The sequence below is a fragment of the Bombus huntii genome, chromosome 7 (genome assembly GCF_024542735.1).
Source record: "Bombus huntii isolate Logan2020A chromosome 7, iyBomHunt1.1, whole genome shotgun sequence".
Classification (NCBI taxonomy): domain Eukaryota; kingdom Metazoa; phylum Arthropoda; class Insecta; order Hymenoptera; family Apidae; genus Bombus; species Bombus huntii.
In genome coordinates, this window is record NC_066244.1 from 14,557,024 (window position 1) to 14,576,686 (window position 19,663).

A 19,663-nucleotide genomic window follows, 5' to 3' on the forward strand; every position below is an offset into this window, starting at 1 on the left:
GTCAAATTTTTCCTTCGAAGAAGATTTTTCTGTCTTCAAAAGCGATTTTCCATCATTAATCGAAATATCATTTTTGCAATGGCTTGCTAGTGGGATTACGTGTTAAAACGTTCAGCTTTAAAGAGGATTATCTCCATCTCGGCGAGACTAGGCTCTCTAAAAATTGATGAATCCTGTACAGACAATATCTATAGTAAGCAACGCGTCGTCAAAACTTCAAAATATTATTACCCCGCTTTTACGTCGCAGATGTCGACAAAAATATTAATGAGATTTCCTAAGATAATCTCATACTTATTTGTATCGTTAATTCAATCGACTAAGGAACAAGTGGTGAAGAACTATTAGCAGAATCCAGCGAAGGTTTTACTGGCAAGTTTTATTACAAAACATCTAAGAACGATTTACATCATAATAAAAATAATCGCGCTATCTCGTCGCGTGACATGCGCACGAGGTCTCTGCGATTGCTAATCGATCTACAAATACTTACACGTACATATGTACAAAACTCGTGGCCATATACCACGTTGTCCATATTATTTTCATCTCGTTAATATATTTTGTATATTTATGATGTTATTATTTTACTAGTATAACGATTATTGCACTATATTCTATAAGATGGAGCTTTTGTACGAACAATTTCAGGAACTTTTATAACAAAGGAAAGTACTAATTTTTAACATTAACTACCAATTTACGACAATTTACGACAATTATTTTAACCTACGTTCTTACTCTAATTTCTATTCGCTCGCCTAATGATTGTGAATTTTTAATCAATCATTGTTGATGAAAAATTGCGATGATAATTGCATTGCGGATCTTTATTCAAATGCATATTTTCGTGGATACAATAATACAATTGAAAGATTTGATACAATCGAAAGGACTTGGGCAAAAGTATGTTTCTATCCATTAAATATCATCGATAGTGCTGTACTTTTGGATATTTTACAAAATTTTGCGTCATACGCATTCTATAAATTTTCGTATCTTCGAATCACCCATAATTGCATAAAAATCCGCTGTTTTGTGATAATGAATATTAATGACGGTGGAATTTAAGATTCCTGGATTCAGTGACTTGTCTTACTCTAATACATGTATTGCACGTTTTTGGAAGACTAAAGATTCTTTGCTCGAGATCAACGCGACAAATATTGTACTTCGTGGTGAACGTTTCGCTACAGCCTTTCGACCTCTGTGATCGAGTTTTCGCTTTTCCTCGATTTTATACTCGATCTCCGTAGCATGCTACTCCTTAAAGGTTCACCGCGAAGCGACGCTCTCATCGAATTCCTCGCACTGCATCTAGAAAATGATCGGAACATGGCGACCGGTGGTGTCTCCTCGTCCTCGCGTTTCCTGTCAAAACATTGCGTTTAAAAATATTGAATCCAATCGCTTAAAGATTTGAATAACTTCCCAACTCGATCCTTCTCTTCTGTTCAAAAGATTTAAAAAGCATTTGAAGAAAGAAGATAGTCCAGTTTTCTTTTGAGAGATTTAACAGATTTTAAGAAGAAAGTAATACGAAAGCATACGAAGATGTAGATCTAACAGAATGCTTGAGAATCTTGAACTTCGAGCTTGAAGATCTGTGAATATCTTTGAAAAAAGGAGACCGAAAGTTCCTTTATGTGATTTTACCTTCCGATACAAGGTACATCCCACATCTTCTGATCTTTTCCAAAATCCTCGCCGTCCTGCAGCGTCTGCGGAAGATCCTTATTCAATGTTTCCGGCAAAAAGAGAGTCAGAAGACCGCCCATAATTCCGAGTGTGCCCAGCACAAGAAGAGGTAGGAACGAGGACACAACATTGAGATAGACTACGAAGGGTGCGAGGATACTAGCAACGTATCCCATTATATGTATCAAAGCTACACCCTGAGCTCTAACCACAGTTGGTAATACTTCAGCCGCATATTGGAGACCGATATTGTATGAAATGTTTATCCAAAATCTACCGAGAATTGCCAGAGAAGCTGTATATATACCTGAAAAAAAAATTTTAGCATTAGTTTTTAATTCTAATTTTTCATGAAATAATTTTAGAAAATTTTAAGGAATAAAAAGGGAAGAAATTATTTTATCTGTCTGTAATTTGTCTGGTTGTCTGCAATAGTTGATACAAGCATTTGCTAAGCTTAATATAAGCGTGCTTAGCTCCAGGCTAAGCACAAGCAATAAGCTTCTTATCTATAAAACGTTAATCTAGCCAATTTGAATCTAAGGGATTGTATTATGGATTACGGCTACTGAAAGCCATATAGCACTGTTGGAGCGCTGAAGCCCATCATTTTGAGGACTATTGCCAACGCCCTTTGATATATGCGGAAATACGAAGCGATCTTATGATCAAAGCAGTAGAAGGGGAAATAAAATATCTATACAACGGATACATGATAGGGCTTGGAAACTATTCTAGCAATGTAGCAAATAATCTACAAGCATTTGCATGTTATAAATATTCCAAAATATACATTTTCTTCCTTTCAAAAAGCACAATGTTATACGAATGAAAAATATTCGTCTGATTAAGTCAAAATTATCGACTTAGGTTATTTAGAAGATTGATCAGTAATATAGAAGGGTGAATATATAAAAACGAAATGTACGAACTATTGGAAACGGCAGAAGCCCAGATGCTGAAGATACCAGAAATGACGAGGGAACCACACGCCAGCCATCTTCTGCCCCATCGATCAAGAACGAGCGTGAGGAACGTGTCAGCAGGCAGCTCGGTTGCTGCAGCAATCGTGAACGTAACAAACACGTCCAGGCCTAAATTATCGACGTTTCGTACGTGACCATCGAACACCAAAGAAATCGCCATCCTATATTTCGTAAAACAATTTCATATGATAAAGAAAAGCACGCTATCATATTTCATGTGAGAAGCAAATTCCTTGCTTCAGAAATGAAGTATTTTTAGACAAAAGATATAAAACTGTTCGTGAGATTTTTACAAGATACAATTCCGATTTTACGTCAATCTATTTGATATCTGTTTAATAGCGATACGAACCAAATAACAATAAATAGAATCGTGATATTCCGTAGTCGTGGCGTTCTAAATAGATCCAACACGGAGTACGTTTTGTCTGCTTCCTCCTCTTTGCAGATTCTGGCACAGGTTTCCTGTTATTAGCAAATTTTTAACTAGTTAATGTCGTTTGTCTGTTTTTCTTACAAATTTATGTGAATCTGTTATGTGTACAAAGATTACGATAAAATCCGGAAGAAAGTTTATGTTATATTTGTATGAGACGATCCTTTCGAAATAGTTTACTTGGACGTTCGCAAATTTTTTCATTTTACTTTATAAAACATCAAACCTCTGAAAGTCGATTATCTCCTTATATCGTACATTAATGTTAATATTGCCATGATCTATTCATAGACTGAGCAGTTTCCAAATGTTTAATCTATTTGTATAAAAATTTTCAAAGATAAAAACAATATACAAATTCAATAAATAACATTACAGAAATAGACAATAACAGACAATAACAGAAATTGACAGCAATTTATCGCTGGCAATTTAGGTGATGAATAAGATATAAAATTACTAGGTTGTAAACAAATTTTCATTACGTAAAAGACCCAATTAGACTTCTATTCAAAGAAAATGATTATATGATATGCTTAAAGGCATATAAATTGGTATTTATAGAACGCACATAAAGCAGGAAAGATCGTAAAAGTAGAAAATACGGAAAAGATTGCGGTAATCGGTTTATTTACCCGGAATCGTCTATAGATGTCATCGGGCACCTTGGTGCCGTTGATTCGCTCGAATTTACCAAGGATTTTAATGGCCCTGTCTATCTGACCTTGGCTGACCAGCCATCGAGCGCTTTCCGGTATCAACCATGGCGTACCTACGGCTAGAACAAGAGGAACCGAGGTGACAATACAGGTCATCCTCCAGTCGGCCAAATAATAGGCGATCCAGGGTAGAATGCAAGTTGCAAATGTGAAGAATATTGCGATCGACATATTCGCCACGAATGTCCTCCACTTTGGTCCAACGTATTCTAATACTGGAATAAAAAACATAATATTTAGAAGAATCATCTGTGAAAGAAATATTCTGTGAATAAAGAATGGAACAATATATTAGGTTGTCGCAGAAATTTCTTTCGTCTCGTAAGGAGATAATAGACGCATACTATTTTTTGTTTTATATTATTTTATTGAATTATATTCATTGGGACAAAATGGATCATACGTAATTCAATAAAATAATATAAAACGAAAGAAACTTTTGGGGCAACTTAACGCAATATGAAGAAGAAAAATTTGAGTTACAAATATATAAAAAGTAGATATACAGTATATAGATTAATTTAACAAACGTGTTTAGTTCTACGATTAAATCGTGTTTAGATCTAATAACAAGGACTTTAATAATTTCCCGATGATTGTTCAAGCCCATTTAAATTTCCGTAAGTGTTTCGATACTTATCGACAAGAATACGTTTCTATTTACGAATTATACGGGATGGTTGGTAACTGGTGGTACACGCGGAAAGGGGATGATTCTACGTGAAAAAAGAAGTCGAAAATATAGAATAAAAATTTTTCGTTTGAGGCTTTGTTTTCGAGAAAATCGACTTTGAATTTTCGCTCGGTACGCGTGCACTTTATCACGTCTCGTTATAACGGATCTCACTGTAGATCGTTGTCTCAATTGACGTTATTTTTAAAATTTTTAAAATTTTAAAATTTTAAAATTTTTAAATTTTTAAATTTTTAAATTTTTATTCTATATTTTCGACTTCTTTTTTCGCGTAGAATCACCCCCTTTCCGCTTGTACCACCAATTACCAATCACCCTGTATTTCTTAAAGATACAAAAGGTAGAATCACGCGTAACTAGCAATATCATAAATTAACTGTGAATAAACGAATCGTTAGAGTCAAAGGATCATTTACATAATTCAAACACGAGCGTGTGTTACCTTGTTAAGCTATTTATGGTAGATATTGAAAGATCGATAAGCCTGAGATACATATTTATGTCGAAACGAACATTCTCTACGGAAAGTCGAGTCTAATTCGATGAAAACAATTGACTTCCTGAACGAACATATCGATATATATCCACAGTGCAATGACAAGTAAATATTACTCTATTTTCGTACAAGAAAACAGATTAAAACGATGAGAAGTTATCTCGAACAATTGAACTGACCTTCGCGATGAATGAATCTCGCAATTTCACGAATACGTAGACGAAATTAATGTCTGGTGCGTATACGTCCAATAAATTAGAAACGCAAGGTTGTAACTCTTTAATCGCATAACAGGACAAGATGCGATAAACACGTGGAAATATATCATAGTGAACAACGTCTATTTGTAGTTGCCGTAAAATAGGGAGTAATTGCTCTTAATGAAGCAACCGTGTTAGCCACTTAATAGTGGCTTGCTTCTAATCCGGAATCACCTTCAATTAGTTGTAACTAGTGGCTTCCTGATAATTACCGCTCAGTGGTTGTTTCTTTTTTTTTTTTTTTGCTTTATTATAATTGCGATGCTCGAACCATGTTTACCATGGAACTCGCTTCCTTATTTAAAATCACTTTGTACCATTGAATTTTACTTTTCATGCTTCATAATGAACCAATTTATAATTCATAATAAACCAAAATGACGAACGTTCGTTTAAATCACGAGTTTCAGATATTTCTATTCTCTAAAATTACCTGAATTAATTTTTATTAAATAAAATAGCTATAGGATAATTCCACAAATCAGATATTTTGAGCAAATATCTCGGAATTTCCTGTTTAATTCGCCGTAAATTTTCCCAATACGCTCTGGACCTCCTACATATATATAACGTGTCTATACATAACTGTTAATTCATCATTTTCTCGTAATCCTAACAAACAATGCTTAAAAACTTTAACTACATTTTGGATTATTATCTCGCACGAATAAATTTTAAGCTATTAATCGCTTTCCTGAAAATCTGGGTTGGTTATCAGCTTCGGTACGAGACCATCGAGTAACTCCGGTACGCATGAACGGAAATAATCTCCCAGTTATATCCAAATGTTTAATAATTTTCTACATAGAAATTTAATGAAAAATAAGAATAGAAGAACCTCGCATTACAAAAATCAACTTCCATGAAATCTAAATATTATTTATGCTGTCTGTAATTTTCAACATCTTTCGCAAATCATCATCACCATCATCATCATCACCATTGCGACAGCCATTCTAAAATATATGTATCATTAATTTAATAGAAAATAAGAGTAGAAGAACCTCACGTTATAAAAATCAATATTCATAGAACCAACAAAATATCGTTTTTTAAATATATGTATCATTCGGTTTGTATTGCCTTTACAACGCGTAGATAGGGCGAGGAGATCTCTTCTGAAGACGAGATATTATTCTCATAGAAAGGATACAGAAAGGAGAAGAAGACGTAAAGAAGCTTCTCTGAGACCACTCGTTTCATCACTTCGCCTCTCAAGGTTTACTGCCTTTAACATTACATTATTCGCGCAGAAAAAGTATTCGCTTTTCTCCCAGCTGTTTCCGTCACCCTGTAATTTCATATCGTGTTACCGTTCGATCAAAAGCGACAACTCATTTATTGTAAACGAAGATTCCGTGCGGCACAGTTAGCAAAGATAAATTACAGACGATCGTATTAATAATAATAATCTGACCGATATCTCGCAATGCGACCGATCGATAAACGCGAGCACCGTCCAACGCAAGGACGTTGTTAACGTTTCGAAACTGATTAACGTTCGTTCTCTTCTTTCTTTTCTTTCGTTTCTTCCTTCTCGCCTGTTGGCTCGTAAAAGTATCTTAGCATTTATAGACATCTTTTATTTATTTATATTTATTATATATGATGGTATCATAATTAGTACAACAAAGTATTATTACGTTTCTGTTATATATTCATGAATATATTGGAATTTCATTAGGATCGTAATAAAGTCATATAATAATTATATCGAATATGACGTCAGAATTATAAATACGGTTATTATAATGCAGAGTTTCAATTAAGTAAATTTAAAAATCTATATACAAGATACAAAATTATTTAGCGTAATTATATATTTCACAGTAATTACAAAAATATTTAATTATAAAAATAGTCAAACATTTATTATATTAATAAATCCCGATATTTGATAACCATTTATTACATGTTTAAGATAACTATTTATGCTGTATATTTGTACTAAATAAATGTTTGCATTAAATATCTCGTAACTTCTATGTGCATCTTCAGAAATGCTTCAAACTTTACCAATATAATCATTACAATGCTAATGAAATTTCAGAATGTTTTATATAACACATATTCTACATACATATAATTTTTCTGTGGTAAATATGTAAATGCTTTTATAAACTACTAGGTTTATACGCTTTGCAGTCTCATATTTTCCTCCCACTGTTAGCATTATCTGCAATTTGTATGTGAGTTGTATGAAGTTGATCGAATTCTACGCTTTCAACGAGCTGGTCGAGTGAGGTTCTGCTTGAATAAGTTATAAATCCTGGCAGGAAGTGCAGGAAGGCACGTGTTATTGATATCGACTGGTTAGCTGGAATGTTGAATAGGAATTTAAAGAACCAACTCAAACTTTATCGATAATAAAATATGGAAAATATGACTGCAAATAATACGTGAAAAATAATGGAAATATTCTATAGGATATTTGAATGTTTATTAGAGAATTTTAATAATAATATGGAACATAAAGAAGAAAGAAATTCGATGATACTAAATAATGATGATACTGAAAATTTCAGTGATTTTTATTGATATAAAATTAACATTAATATAAATAAAAACAAAATCTATTATAAATGATATAGACGAACTTTTTAACTAAATATCGTTAGAAAGAAAAGTGACACAAGTATACATACGAAACAATACAAAAAATCCGCATCTATCTAGAGAAATTTGTTATGAATTTCAAAGTCTGTATAAATACATATACTAATACATAAAGCTTCTAAAGCTCTAAAGTTTTAATGTTTAAAAAAAAGTGCAAAAATATTTCTATTAAAATATATATGATATTTTCCACGGTATTTTCTACGCAGTTTCTACAATTAAGGATTTCCTCGTTCCCATCGATTTTCCTCTAGTTGTGAGACCCTCGGATAATCACGTCCCTTTCATTTTATCTTCGCTACGCTCGATTATAAATACGGAACTGAATATAGAATTATTTGCAAATCAATGAATCCGATGATGTAATTTGTTACGCGCTCGAAACGAATTAGTATCACTTATCTTAGTTTCAATCAATACCTCACTTTCTCAAGTCATTGATTAAAATACGATTTACACTCGTACAGATCGAGCCTTCTTTCTCAATATTTCCGTCGAATATTCGTGATCAATCGTTTAATCGACCTTGATAATTAGAATAGAAATAAGAAAATTCGAACGCCAAATCATTAACGAACCAGCCACTTGCTCACGAATCTCGTCAACTTGGCCTTGTTTTGTCGAACAAATCGTAAATTTTTCCAACCTCGGCTTGAGTCATCGATTCAGGGTTAATGCACGTCACCTGAGTTTCTTTGGTCTCGATTTTCACAATTGGAATGCTGTCTGCAGGACAAACTTGCTATTCGATCAAGAAAACTCGTTTCAATGACTCGTCTGATGAACTTTCAATCAGCGTTCTTACGTTTCAACAGAGTCTCTTCAAAAGTTTCAATCAGGGTCTTAACGCTGTACTTTCAGGGTATAAAATATCTTTCAAGACAGAGACTAGTCTAGATTTTCTCTTCAGTATATTGATATTAGAACAATAACTGGAAAATATATTTCTACAGTATTATAATTGAAATTTTTTCATGTAGAGTTATAATAAAATTTTGTATTATAAATTGCCTGTATTATGGATATCAGACAATGAATTCAGCATGAATTATATCGATCTTATATTAAACAATTTATTAGAATTTTCAATGGAATATTTAAAATGTTACTTGATTGTTTTATATTATTATGTGATATTTTTACGAATTTTAAATAAGTTTGCTAGAAGAAGATGTTCATTTTAATTAAAACCATATACATGTATGTATGTATATATATATACATAGATTTATAGTTGTGGAAGCGTTCGTTGTAGAACCATTCATTCGTTACCTTCGCTTTCCGTTGGGAAGTGAAAATTTATGAAAACCCTGGTATGCTATAGTTGTCCAGAAATGAAAAGCAATTTTGAACAACTAATCCTTTGTAATCAGAATATTGTCTCGTTAAAAGAGAAAACAAAATTATAATTGATCGCGAGTATAGAGGGAAAATATTAGTATAGAAAATGATTGCGAACTAACTACCTTTAAATATTATAAATATTCAATGGTATATATAAATCCAAATATCTTAAAGTTTCATATTTTTATCTTGCATGAAATTCTTATAAAACAGGAAAATTAATTTTTCTCTGTCTCTCTCCCTCTCTTTGATATAAACGCCGCAGTTAAAAAATAAATATGTATGACCTCATGTATATTCATATGTATTTAAGCATCTTTCTTCGTAACTTTGAATGGTTTTCAATTTCATTTAAATTGTTGCATGGCAACGTGAGTTCTGTTGCAAAATTCATATACTTGTAGAAACGTCAGTCGTAAATCAAGCATAACAACAGTTTTACAGTATGTTGTAGAGATTACTTTGTTATTTAAACTTAGAGATCTTCCTGCTTACAGTAATTACAAAAAGTAACTGTACACCATCGTATTTAGAACAGCATTTATATATATACCAATTAATTAAGACTAAGTCTTAAGATAAGACTGATTAAAATATTAGCTTTCGTATCATTTGTAATACTTTCATACATGCTTATAAATAATTAATGCTATCAAAATGAAACGTAAAAACTGATTTAAAAAAAAGGAAGAGAGACGCTTCATTGGGAAATAAGGATACATACGTACAAGTACTTTTTGTAGCCACTGTGTGGCTTTCAAACTCAATTCCAGGGCAAAAAAGAAATTATTGAAAAACGGTTACCTAATATGTACATCATAGTGAAGCAATTATCAAAGGCGAATCCAACGAAAAAACGACACAAAGTGAACTGCCAGAAGCTACCCGTGAACGCAGTAGCCACCCCAGCGAGAAATCCCATTAAATTAGCTCCGAGCAAAGCTGGTATTCTTCCATATTGATCAGCAACCCATCCAAAAATTAATCCTCCGAAGATAGCGCCGATGAAGAAGATACTTTGAGCTATGGTTGGCAATGCATCATACTGACAAACCCATCCCAGCTGCAACAGAAAACTACAGTCGAATGATTTACTTCTGATCACGATCAGCATCACAGAAATCTTATAGCAATTTCAACGCCTCGATTAAACGAATTTTCGATCAAAGTTTCGAAATTCCTAATGAAGCGCGCCTCTGTCCTTTTTTCTTTCCCTTTGAGGAAAAAAGAAGGAGAAGCTTAAGACCCTTGGATGCTTCCTACCCCTCGATGAATAATTCTCCTCCTGACGAGCGACGCAAAGTTCATGGAAATCCACTGGAGCAAAAAGTCTTGCAATTTATGTCGAACAAATCTGCGTGTTCGCGCTGTTGCTCGTTATAACGTTTTATTAAAGTTTCTTTTCAATCCGGTATTTTCATTTTCAGTTTTATCGCAACCTAGTTTTATCAGCTTTCATAATTCGAAATTTTTTATCCTTTTTTTTTTCTTTAAGTATTTTTATAAATATTTATTCGATTGTATTTTATATGGCAATGTAACGCTTGAATTTAGAATGTACTCTGTAATTTCACTACATGCACTAATTATTACTGCAATATGTACTAGTAATTCTGTTACGTACTATAATTTTCCTCTGTGGAAATCGACATTGTTAATTTTCCCACTTCTGAACTATCGATCTTTCCACAAACGTTTATTCGACCCTTTCCATCGTTCTTCTTTCCTTCCAAAAATTGTACACTACGCTTATTTTTTATCGAAATAGATCATGCAAATAATCGAATACGACATACACAGTATAAAGGGATTGATTGATAGGAACAGATAAAATATTCAAAAAGCAGGAAATTACAAGTCGAACATTTTCTGTCACCTCGGATGCCACAGACGCATAAGGGACGGTGGTATAATTAAATTCCCATCCTTGTTGGCAATCTTTCGTTGGCCACGATGGGTCCGGTACGTGGCTTCCATTTAGCAAAATTTCCGTGTAATTTACATCGTACATGCTGCATCTCGAGTAACCTTCGCGGTTGACTGGTATCGCCAGCGACAGCCTGAAACGAAGGAGAAGATAACGTAGATTGGTTCACGGTCTTCGATGCCGATGGACGTTCCGACAAGCGAGTAATTAACGTTCTATTTGAAACTCGACAAAAAACATTGGGAATCTCGAGTATTTGTTGAGCTAATAATATTGATTGTTAGTCGAGTCTGATAAAACGTATTTGATTGGAATTTCATTTAAAGCGAAGAAAGTTATTTTCAATTGTAGCTGGATGTACGTTAATTGCTGTTTTCCTGTCTTTACAAATTACTCATTCCTTTGTTTCATCAGCCTTTTCGATTATTATTGTCTCGTACTATTATTGTCGAGTATTGTCTCGTGGTTATTATCTCAACGCTTTTATCGTGTCAATTTATTGCGTTGTGTTCATACGGGTTTGTAGAATATATAATAAACAATGCAATGAGAAATGAAAATGAGAAAATTTTGAAGAATTATTAAATTAGGTAAATTGAAGGGAAAGAAGTTCTGTGAGGGAACTGGATTGGATCTAAACAGATAATAAAGAAAGATGATCCAAGATTTGCGACCTCCGACGTATGTCGAAAACACTTACTCATTAATAACGAATGTCATTAAGATAATTCAGTGACGGTAATTGCGTCTGTTATTCTGATGAATGTTACATAACGAGATAGGAAGTCGATGTCATGATGACTGGCGCTGTCTAAATCAAATCAACCCTATTCACAACCAGATAATACCGTCAAACGATGTTTACATTATTATAATATGAAATCCAATTTGAAGGCTTCGTGAATTTCTATTATCCTTCAATGAAATTATGAAATAATGGCGCAATTTAATGATAAAGATTATTATTATTTCATTAGGCTTGCTGTATAATTTGCTAGATTGTCTTCAACCAGATAAATATATCAATAATTTTGGCAATGGCTATCATCACATACTTTATCGAAAGAGAGAACATTGGTTCTCTTTGATTTTCGATCGTTGAATCGTCGAAAGAAAACTTCGCGGCTCAGAGAAAGTTCTCCTACAAACACGTACATAGCATAAAAATCGGTAACACGCGGAAGTTCTACAGGAAAAAAATCAAAAAGACTTGCTGAGCAAGGCAAGAACTTTCCAATAGAAGGTGAGCATAATAATAAATAACACTTGCACGGATGCTTGCGGAGGAGTCGTTGACTATATTAAACTAATACTAATTATGAAACAATGTAACAGTAACGGTACTAGTCGTAATTAACATACTATCGTTAACATTATCGTGATATCGAAATTTCTTCCCACAAGATCACCGATTAATTGCATCGATTTGCGAAATTCTTAGTGTTCGATGATTATCATAGTCGAGGAAAGGTATTTACAAGATATTAACATCCGCATCTAATCACATCTCGTAGCATCGCGACTTATCACGCGTATCGCCTAACCTTTACATGAATATTGAACGAACGAACACTTCGAACGCATTATGCAAGTGTACGTTACGTTTTTCATTCGCCGGTAAAAGCTTTCAAAAACGAGTTAATGAGCGATGGCATGATGATACGTGGCATGCGCGAAAGAAACGAATGCTTGCCCATAGAATAGCTGAAAATGATTCGAAAAGTATACTAGCAAAATAACAATAGATTCAGATGATAACTGACCAGTCGACCAGGATTAGTCACAGCCTTTTAACAATTCTATCGATTTTTTGCTACTATTATACTTATTTACTCCAAAGCTAAGATCCTACCTAGGCTAAACTAAACGTTAACTATGACTCACAGTTGGAAAATGCACTTATCTTATACGTAATCATTTATCAATTACTGAGTTCGTTAAGTTCTATTTTTGTTTGCTGAAAGGAAAAAATCTTCCATTAATTAATCATCGCTATATCGTTGTTTGCTATTGTCTTTCGTCTGATCGACAATCATTTACCCATTCCATCGTTGTAGAACTCTTCATTTCTGGTTCCTATAATCTGGTATTTAATATCATCGAATTTATTTTGAAGCACGTGCACGTGCCAAAAAATTAGGTCACGGAAGTTTTATGCATTTCTGTGAAATCTGAAAGGGCAAAATTGCAAAGTACACGTGTGACACGTGGAAATATATAAAACATCGGAAAGTAGCACGCTTTGTAACGTTTAATCGAGGTAAAACAATTTTTTATCCAGCTTCTAGTTTTTTCTTTCGCTTCCTTTATATTCTGAAAAATATGCGTAAAAATCCGCAGGCTACGTATTATGACGTAAACGGAATGGAACGAATCAATAATAGAATAAATTAAATAATATTAATATTAAAATATTAAATAATATTAATATTAAAATATTAAATAATATTAATATTAATATAAAAATTATAATAATAATAATCGATAATAAAAGAAATTAAGGACAATGGAACACATATTCGATTTATACTAAATATCCGCGGCTGTCCTGATATTTATTGCCAGTCGCGTACATACGTTCAAGTTATAATTTCTAATACCATTAGAAAGTTAGGAGAATTTTAATCGAGAACGAGCTCTATACCCTTTGAACGTAATTTGTTCGTCACTTAATCGCTGCACGCGGTAAACACTAACGAGCAGCTCTTAAACAAAAGTATTTGTACGTTATGGTCAACAACGGGGTGACTAGTTATTAGCGCGTTCTCCTGTTTCATTGAAATTTTAATTGCATCAACGTAGTACGTTCTATGGTCGACGTCTTGACATAATTGTACGGATCGAATGTCTTTACGTAAAACTGTCCCGTGCACGTTGACGATTCGCGGCCAATCAACGATATCAGGCCGAATGTTACGTGCTCAACGCTATTTTTTCGCGTTCACGCTCTCATTGTTTGCGCGAAGGTTCAACGCGTTCGCGCGGCGTACGCGATAATACGCGCTCCGGGAATTTTATCCAAGGAGCATTGTGCGAGCGCAACACGTTGCGACACCACATCCTTTGCCTCTCTCGAAACGTCTTAATAACGAATTATGGTGCAATCGAACCATGCGCGTATAGCAAAAAGCAATCGTTTCTAGCCGTTCACTTTGAACACCGCGAAGGTTAATTTGGCAACTACATATATATCCATGTATTGTGTTTCTAACGATTGCCAAATGCTATTTTCATGCATATAGTGATGCCATCCTTTTGTTACGAAGGATTAGCATCAGAGAAATTTTCGGCTTATTACGCATATTGAAAATGTAACGTAAGATTCATCTTTTTTTTCAGCAAATATGCAGAGATACGCACAGGTGCGTTTGAGTATTAGAGCACCTACTGGTTACATTTATTGGAACGCTCTAGCGGATTTTACGCTGTAAAACATACGACGTGAATGAAAGTTCGGATTTATAATAAAATAAGCAGAAGATACAATCGGAAAAAGGATCTCAGCAAGACGATAGTATTAGGACAGCGTTAGGAAACGGTAGGCCAAGAAAAGCCGGTCGAAAGATGATTCGTAGAACTAAAGGAAAGTGTTGAGATATTGATCCGTTTCATAGCGCCGATGCGAGCGAAAAGCGAACTAAAAATTGCGCGTTTAAGCACTAAAATGTCTATATACTATCACGAAACTACGAAATATTACTAATCTTCTATTTACAACGAAGCTCGTAAGTCTCGTGACCAATTTACACGAAAAAAGATCGAGTTAGAGATACGATAACGCGTTAATGAAAATTCTAATCTCTAAATCTCTAGAGAGAAATCCTTAAAAGCTGTAGATCCTTAATAAACAATTTACCGATTACGACGATAAGTCCCCTGATGCTCGTAACCAATTTTACACAGAAAACGGATCACCAAAGTTGCAAGACTTTCGAGTTGGAGGGAATGACGCGTTAACGAGAGCGTCGCGACGTATAATGTTTACAAAGTTTGCGTGGAAATTAACACGATCAGGAATAAGCTGGATCGTTGTCACCGTTTACGATCGTGTTTCCGAGATGAAAGAAACAGCTACTATTATGCAATCGATCGTTTCGAACTAGTAAACGGCGTAGCGAAATAAAACTCGGTGTAAGTCTTAACATACGTTCACTAGCAGGAACGTGTTTTATTGAAACTTTTACGACTCGCTACCGGCTGCTCCAGCCGTTGCATTATTTGAATAACATCGAAGGTTGTTGACCTAGCAACCGAACGAAGGTGCGATCCAATTGGATGTGGATGTAATTACACCTTGAAATACCTTTCGTCATCGAGCATTTCCAATTCCCCGCCGAGTGTCCTCCATTTTTGCGCTTAGTCTTTACGCTCGATATCGTCGCGATTTGCAAGCACTCGCTAGCAACAGAATGTGCGATCGTCGCGCGTCGCCGTTTCGACAGAATTAATGTCGTTGGAATCTCACAACGATTGAGAAACCGCATATTTACTTCGCGCGAAAACCACGATGAACGAATTATGTCTCGTTCGGGCTAATTTCTTTGAAGTAGTCAATGTGTCGATTTTTAATTTATGCTTCAAATATGTAATATCGGAAAATAAGGATAGAAATTTTTTTCCGATTACTTACAATTTATTAATATTAAATTGAATATACAAATATAAATTGGACAGAGAACGATATTTATTTAACGGAAACTAAATGCAATACTCGTATTTATATCAAATAACTTTACAGTTATTTGATCGCTCTCGTCACAACGAATCTAACACACACACTCTCTCTCTCTCTCTAACAACTCTATCAATTCTCACGACTCTACTCTTCGACGACTCGAAACCTCTAACGACTCTACTCTTCGACGACTCAATTAGCTCTGATCTTCGCCAATACACTCCTGCTCGGTCGTGCTCGCTCTTGCTCTCGTCCTCTCACACACACACACACACACACACACACACACTTTTCGGCTCACATACTCTGGCCTCTCGATTGCCACTCCTTGAAATGTGGAACCGTACTTCTGTTTTGACGCTGCTTATCTTTTCTCGCGTCACTGTTACTGGGCGCTCTTGGATGTAAACAAACCACGAAAGACGACGTACACGGTGTTTTCTAATTTCAGCCGATCTCCAATCAAAGCTATTCTACGATATTACAAATATTAAGAATCGAAGATCCAGTGTGGAGAATTTGAAGGGTTGACTCTGAGATTTGAGAGTAATTTCAGAGAATAGAAGCTTAATTCCTGCGAGGGGTTGAATTTTTATCCTATTTTGATATCAGTCAAACGATTCGTGGCTTTCTATCCAATTAAATGCCAATGATTATCAGATTACCGCGATATCGCGATAGAATTTAACGAACCTTTCAACTTCCTCGTCTTCAAATATGATTTTAAAGGGGAAGAGGAAGAAGAGCAGAGAGGCAGAGAGTCAACGACCGTGCTTTTATCGGTAATTGAGTGATGCGCTAACGTAAAAAGCATTCATCGTGAGCATCCAGGCGCCTGTGCACTGTACGCGTAGCGATCCGTCGGTGAATCACGAAGCACATATATCAAACATCGATGTTGATAATAATCCTTCGTCACCGGAATCTTGTATTTTAATCTATGCAAGTTTTTCGAGGTGAATGTAATGCGGATGCATTTTTCGTCAGCATTGTTTACGGCTTTTGCGTTTTCATTTCTACTACTAATCACGTTAGATTTCCAGATTATATGATGTGAAATCTTCTCTAAGTTACCGATTTCGGCATTTTAATCTTTTATACTCCATCGTCGTCACTTTGGTAACATTGACAAGGTGCAAATTGTTTTATGAAAAAATCTACTTTTATAATTAAATTTATAGTACAAATTATTTCTTGGTGTTTTCGTTGACAACAAAAAAAGAAAAGTTATTGCAAGAGTAAATTCAATTTTGTTTTCACTAATAAAAAATATGGAAACGAAGAAAATTACGCTATATAAATAAATCTCTGATTTTGTACTCGTTGATTTAAAAAATACAGAAAGTATTACGTAAAATAAAAATTCATAAATACTTGTGACCGTCTCTACTCGAAGCATAACTTTTTGTTTCAAAATTCTTTAGTAGAAGAAAGTGTTAAAATTACTGATCTATCGTATGACAAAAATTTCTATCTGTAAACGATGAAGCCGTACACGACTCATCAGAGTGTTTTCGATGAAAACGAAACTGAGAATTTCCTTCTCCTGCGCGAAAACGAAATAGATAACAAAAGAAAAACGATCGCCTAGTCATCGAGAAAGTACTAATTTCTCATGCAAGGTAGATAAATACCGTGACAGACACTGTACACCGTACAGTAGAATGAATCAACGTTTTACACGTAATTCATAAAAGCGACAAGACCCCGCATTTCCCTAATTATATGTTGCGAACAATAAAAAGATTGCGACTCAGTTGCCTTGGATTCTTATGTACATTTACAAGAGGTACAAATACTTTTATCTAATGGAGCGATCAGATCATAAACGGAAATATGCACTGGAATGATACGAGAGAAATCTCAAATATAGTCTTGAATCTAATTTTACTTGACAAAGGACTGTATTAAACTTTGCTTTTAATTTATCGAGCAGAGTGATCGATGAACTTGAATCTTTGTAATCTTATCTGCCTTTATAAACGATGCTTCGGAAAATAAGTTCAGTTAGTGGATTCTTCTATGTGCACTTTTACGAGATTATTTCTGTGCTCAGTAAACGAAGTCAATATTGGTGCCGACACGATGAAACGAACCCATTTCCCTCATTATCGATCTTAGCTTTTATCTGTACGACAAAGAATTATCGAGCAAATAGCTACTAACCCACTTGAAACAAATAAACAATAGCATTAAGGATAAATCAACTATAACAGACAATTTATTTTCTTTTACAAACTTTTCATATTGATGGATTTTTACAAAAGAAATTAATCTTTTATTCTATCCTTCTATCGTCTATTTCTATCCGATAAACAACATTTGTTGATTCGCGCGCTTCGACTTATCAACGCTTCTGTCAACGACGATAAGATCTAAAGGTGCGACTAAAATCTAAATCCAAGCGAAAGAATGCAAACACATACTTGCAGATTTCAATATTAACTTTTTAATTGGACTCTATTTTGCAAGAAAGTACAATGTTTTATGCACCTTTCGTTCGCTGTGAGATTCTGCAGTTCCGGTACCCAGCACCAGTGATCATCCGGTATCAGCGTGATGAAGATCTGCGAGAAGTAGACCCATGCGACGAACGAAGCAAAAGGGATCATCAGAATAAACAGGATCTTCTGATAAAGACCAAAGTCCCCGACGTACGGCAACAATTCGTCGAAATCTATGTCTTTCGTCTCTTCTTTGGCACTCCTGTCTGCTTCTCGCGTTTGAGGGTTCATCGAGTTGCGACAGGCCACCGCGTTATTCTCGCGATCGTTCAAATAAACGGAAGTTCCAAATTTCTCTTGCGGTGGCATTTTCTCGGAAATCATAAATTAATCGATCGATTTGAACGAAAAAGCGACCGATTATCGCTATTGGCAGCGAGATCGCTTCCTTTTCGTCCAAGTCACCACCAATCTCGCTTCGGTGGTTCGTTTCGCTAGAAAAAATCGCGAATTTTACTGTTCACGTTGCCGAACACATGGTCCTGTACGTGTTCACCTCGACGTTGGCGATCAAATTTTTCACTCGATCTGGCTCGAAAGACTGCGATTTTCACGGACGAGGGTCGACCACGTGGACTCCGTTCGTCGTCGACATCGCGCGAGTCAAATGACAAAAATCTTACAAGAACTGTAACAGAGTCAGGCTAATCTGAAACGACCGATATATAGAAACAAAAGGAGAGAACTGGACAAATCCTGACCTGAAGAGATCGTAACTGAAACGATCAGTCTTGTAGCTGGCTATATAGCCGCCGACCGAGAGGTACTTACTCCCTCTCTTCTACGTGTACAAGTAGAATTCAGTGCTCTGCAAGTGGCATTGAACAGAGCGGGGATCGCGTCAATCATCATTGTCATTGGCGTTTGGCTAATTTCTTTCGCACTCTCCCCGAAGACAGGTCAACAAGATCGTCGGATCGTCGGCTTGCCTCTTTTCCTCTTTTTTCTTGTTCCGCCATTTATTTACTCGTTTAGTACCCTTAGATTAAATGATCAAGGAAGTGGATGATGAAATGGAAAACTTGGAGACGTGTTATATTCTTGATAGATGAGGTATAATGGTGTGAAAAATGTTTACAAATTCGCCAGTTTATGGTCCAAAGAATCTGTTGATGTTTGAAAGAATTTCATCTGATATTGGATATACTAATATCCTTTATCCTAATACCTTTTATAACTAACTAATAAATAATAAGAAAAAAATAATAATAAAAACTCTAACTCTAACTCTAATAATAAAAAGAAAGAAAGCTTAAAATTTCAGAGGATATATCTTTATTCCATTAGTTTTATGTAAAAACTATAGAT

At 34.9% G+C, this 19,663-nt stretch overlaps 1 protein-coding gene across 3 annotated transcripts; it reads right to left on the reverse strand.

The window, feature by feature from the left end:
- Positions 1–828: 828 nt before the first annotated feature.
- On the reverse strand, positions 829–19,342 carry LOC126867439 (organic cation transporter protein-like). 3 transcript variants are annotated; one of them, XM_050621880.1, is made up of 8 exons: positions 18,345–19,342; positions 11,105–11,309; positions 10,054–10,312; positions 3,756–4,054; positions 3,037–3,149; positions 2,631–2,845; positions 1,657–2,005; positions 829–1,371 (listed from the first exon to the last, which is right to left on the reverse strand). In XM_050621880.1, the coding sequence occupies exons 1-8, from the start codon at positions 18,677–18,679 to the stop codon at positions 1,191–1,193; spliced, it is 1,956 nt and encodes a 651-aa protein (XP_050477837.1). In that variant the 5' UTR covers positions 18,680–19,342; the 3' UTR covers positions 829–1,190. The 3 variants fall into 3 exon arrangements, with proteins under 3 accessions (XP_050477837.1, XP_050477838.1, XP_050477839.1); XM_050621881.1 differs by having other exon boundaries at positions 11,126–11,309; positions 18,345–19,339; XM_050621882.1 differs by lacking the exon at positions 18,345–19,342 and adding an exon at positions 15,033–15,584.
- Between the last annotated feature and the right edge of the window lie 321 nt (positions 19,343–19,663).